Source organism: Drosophila erecta, unplaced genomic scaffold, assembly GCF_003286155.1.
Source record: "Drosophila erecta strain 14021-0224.00,06,07 unplaced genomic scaffold, DereRS2 tig00000021-arrow-pilon, whole genome shotgun sequence".
NCBI lineage: Eukaryota > Metazoa > Arthropoda > Insecta > Diptera > Drosophilidae > Drosophila > Drosophila erecta.
In genome coordinates this window covers 11700358-11703511 of record NW_020825198.1, presented here as the reverse complement: position 1 = coordinate 11703511, position 3154 = coordinate 11700358, and the positions used below count along the sequence as shown (strand labels likewise).

Genomic DNA, 3154 nt, shown 5'->3' with positions numbered 1-3154 from the left:
TTGATAAATGGGTGCAGTACTTTTATTTATGCATCTCGTGTGTCTCACGCTAAAATAATTATCTGCATTGCATTTCTGAGAGACACATAATTCAAAATTTGCAGGCGGGTCTGCAGAAAAGATTCACGTTTTTAACGCATTTCCAAATTGATATTGATTGCCTCTTTGAATTAAAAACCATTGGAAGCACAAGCAAACTAATATTAAAACATTCAACTCAGTAACAGATTAACATCACTTTAATTTGGTGTTTTACTAGGTGTTTATGCCAAATTCATATTCTATAGGCTAGCAGAAAAAACAATAATATACGGCCATTAAATCTTTAACAAGCTACTACGAATAAACAAAAGTATTAATGTCGAAAGGTGAGTGGTTGGCTGTATACACGACATAAATTTTATGCTATGCTCCATGTTGCAGTATCAGCCGTCGCAGGAGTTTGCATCCTGAGCTTTGGACAGTTTTCAATGCTTCCTGGAGCAGCAAGGACTCCTTCTTACTGCTGAGAGCACGGTGCTCCTTTTTCAACTCACTGGCCAGACAATCCAGCAGGTCATCCTCATCGAAGAACCGAAAGTTTACGACGGTGGTCTCCGCCGGCAGTTCCTGCAGCAACTCGAACTGCTCCCAGTACAGATTTGACTCCAGATTGAAAACGTAGACGACCAGGACCGTTTGATTGCCCGTTGGTTCGCCCTCGCGTTCCAGGATCAATCGATTGTAGATGGACACCAGGCCGTAATCACAGGTCGTCAGATTGTCGATGATCAGCAGATTGACTCCGCACTCGGAAAGGCCATCGGCAAACTGCCTGATCAGTCGGAACTTACTCGCTCCATCCGGCACTTCGGTGCTCCAGGAGTAGGAGTGAGCATTTCCCGGCCAGGGAAAACACTGGCGCAGGGTATCTGCAGCCAGGGATTTTCCCACGCCCGGAGGTCCAAGCAGAGCCACCGACCGGAAACGCCCGGAACCGCCCAACGCCCTCTCCATGCGGGACAGTGCCTGCTCCTGATTCAGGACCACCCTGCCCATATACCGAAAGATCCGACCCAAGTCCAGAGTCTCGGGACTGCAGAAATCATTCTGTGCAAGGTAGGATTTAATTATATGGCTTTACAAGTTTACTTGCTTACTTTATTATGCATATACAAATCTCCTGACAGATAATCCTCCTGCTCCAAGCCCAGCAGCCGCAGGAAACCCGACCAGAGGCCTTCCTCACGTGGTGCTGTATAGTCCAACTGCTCGGTGGACAACTTTATGCCGAGGAAGAGGATCAGGACAACCACCACCGCCACCGTTGCCATGATGGAAAGTCCATGGAGGAGCTGTTGTAGGCGTTTGGAGCGCAGTCGTTCACGGTATCGCTGGCAGCTGGTTCTCCGCAGGACGCCCCTTTGCCTGGGATCCTCCTCCTCCTCCAAAAAGTCACCTGCATGGTGACCCTGATGGAAGCTCCGATGAAACGGAAACCGCCGGCGGTACCATCGGCCACTCAGGTCAAAGTGCGGCATTGCAGTTTCTGATTGTGTTCGTCTCGTGTAAATACACTATGTTAATTTTATCGCCTGTGTGTATTTTGTGTATGCAGCAACATGAATCTAGTTTGACGCACCTAAGGGTATTAAATTTTGTCTAATTTTGACTGCTTAATCAAAGACCCCATATTAAGATAGAAAAATCGAAATTGGTCAATTTGTGGCATGATCAGTGGGTTTACTACGTTTTTTTTAACTTGCTTGCCTTTAAAACATCCTGTACACAGATTCAAACTACTACTATTTAAAACTTTGAAATCCCTTTTGATTTAAGTCTGTTTATTGCTACTTCTACCAACCATACGCAGACTCTAGAACAGATTGTAAAAAGCGATTTGGAAGCGAGCTCAGCGAATTGAAAGCGCTTACTCATCATTATCGGACATTGGCAATCAGCTGATTTGGAGCAGCAAACACGATCATTACCATTGCGCCGGTGATTAACCCCGCACCCAGACTCCAACTGGGCCATCATGGTTCGTTCGAAAGCAGCTGGAAGATCTAGCGATCATGGTTACCAAACCAAACCAAACCAAACCGAACTGAACCGAGCCTAAGTAAGCCAAGCAGCCCCATCAGAGCCACCAGACCCACCAGACCCACCAGACCAATCCAAGCCAAGTCGAGAAGAGACAAGACAGCCAGGGACAAGACAAAGCTGTGGACAGCCAGACAATCAGCCAGCCAAGCAGGCAGCTATTTTGGTGCTTGGCAACAAACATGGCTCAAAATGTACGGGACACACCAGTAAGTATTCGTAAGCCGACAATAGGCAAAAATTGAGGCAGCCGCCGATTGCAATAGTCACTTTCGCATGCCCTTTTCGGAATCCAAGACACTCAAATCTTAAAGTGATATAATAATTGAAATAATTTGGGGAAGTATATAGTATATAGTATAATAAAAAAAATAAATAAAAGATATGATCAATAATAAATTATATGAATTGGTGTTGAATATGAATGTATTACCTAAATAATCGAGTTCTCAAAAATGATGCCTGTTTAAGTTATATTCCACATAAAGAAAGAAGACAAAGAATATTACTGTATTTATTTTACATCTCTTTATATAATACATAATACATATAGTTCTCCATCGGAGCTTCAATGGTAGGGTAGGGTATTCAATTAGTCGAGGTGTTTCGAAGTGTCCAACAGACATGTAAAGTCGCAGTGCCGTAACGGTTTATGAAAATCAAGTTGGGCGACTTGCAAAAGTGTCTTCATAAATCAGTCAACGCTCTGGGTACGAGCGTCAGCTGTCAGGCGGAGATCACTTGGAGCTGTGGAGTTTTGTCTTGGAGCTGCGGTTCGGTTGGGTTCACCGGTAATTACTCCAAGCCCCCCTCCACCCTCGCCGGTCCTGCACTCATTCGATGCCCCTCAATCGCCGTTTGGGTGCCATTATGCTCTCTACATGACGTGACACGGGGAAAGCTTTTGGGCAGGGTACGAGTTAGTTGGCTCTAGAAACCGACTTTTACCGCCTCCCAGTGATGCCGAATATCTTACTGTTCTGCTATTCCAATTTATAAAAAACCAAAAAGAAATGTATGATATCATATTGTACGCTAACCAGCTTCTTAATCACTTGTCAGATGCGTACAA

At 44.9% G+C, this 3154-nt stretch overlaps 1 protein-coding gene across 1 annotated transcript; it reads right to left on the bottom strand.

Annotated features, from left to right (window-relative positions):
- Nucleotides 1-217: 217 nt before the first annotated feature.
- Nucleotides 218-1700, bottom strand: LOC6544583. The gene is made up of 2 exons (XM_001972346.3): nt 1140-1700; nt 218-1089 (listed from the first exon to the last, which is right to left on the bottom strand). Exons 1-2 carry the CDS (start codon nt 1518-1520, stop codon nt 406-408), a joined length of 1065 nt encoding a protein of 354 aa, XP_001972382.3. The 5' UTR covers nt 1521-1700; the 3' UTR covers nt 218-405.
- Between the last annotated feature and the right edge of the window lie 1454 nt (nt 1701-3154).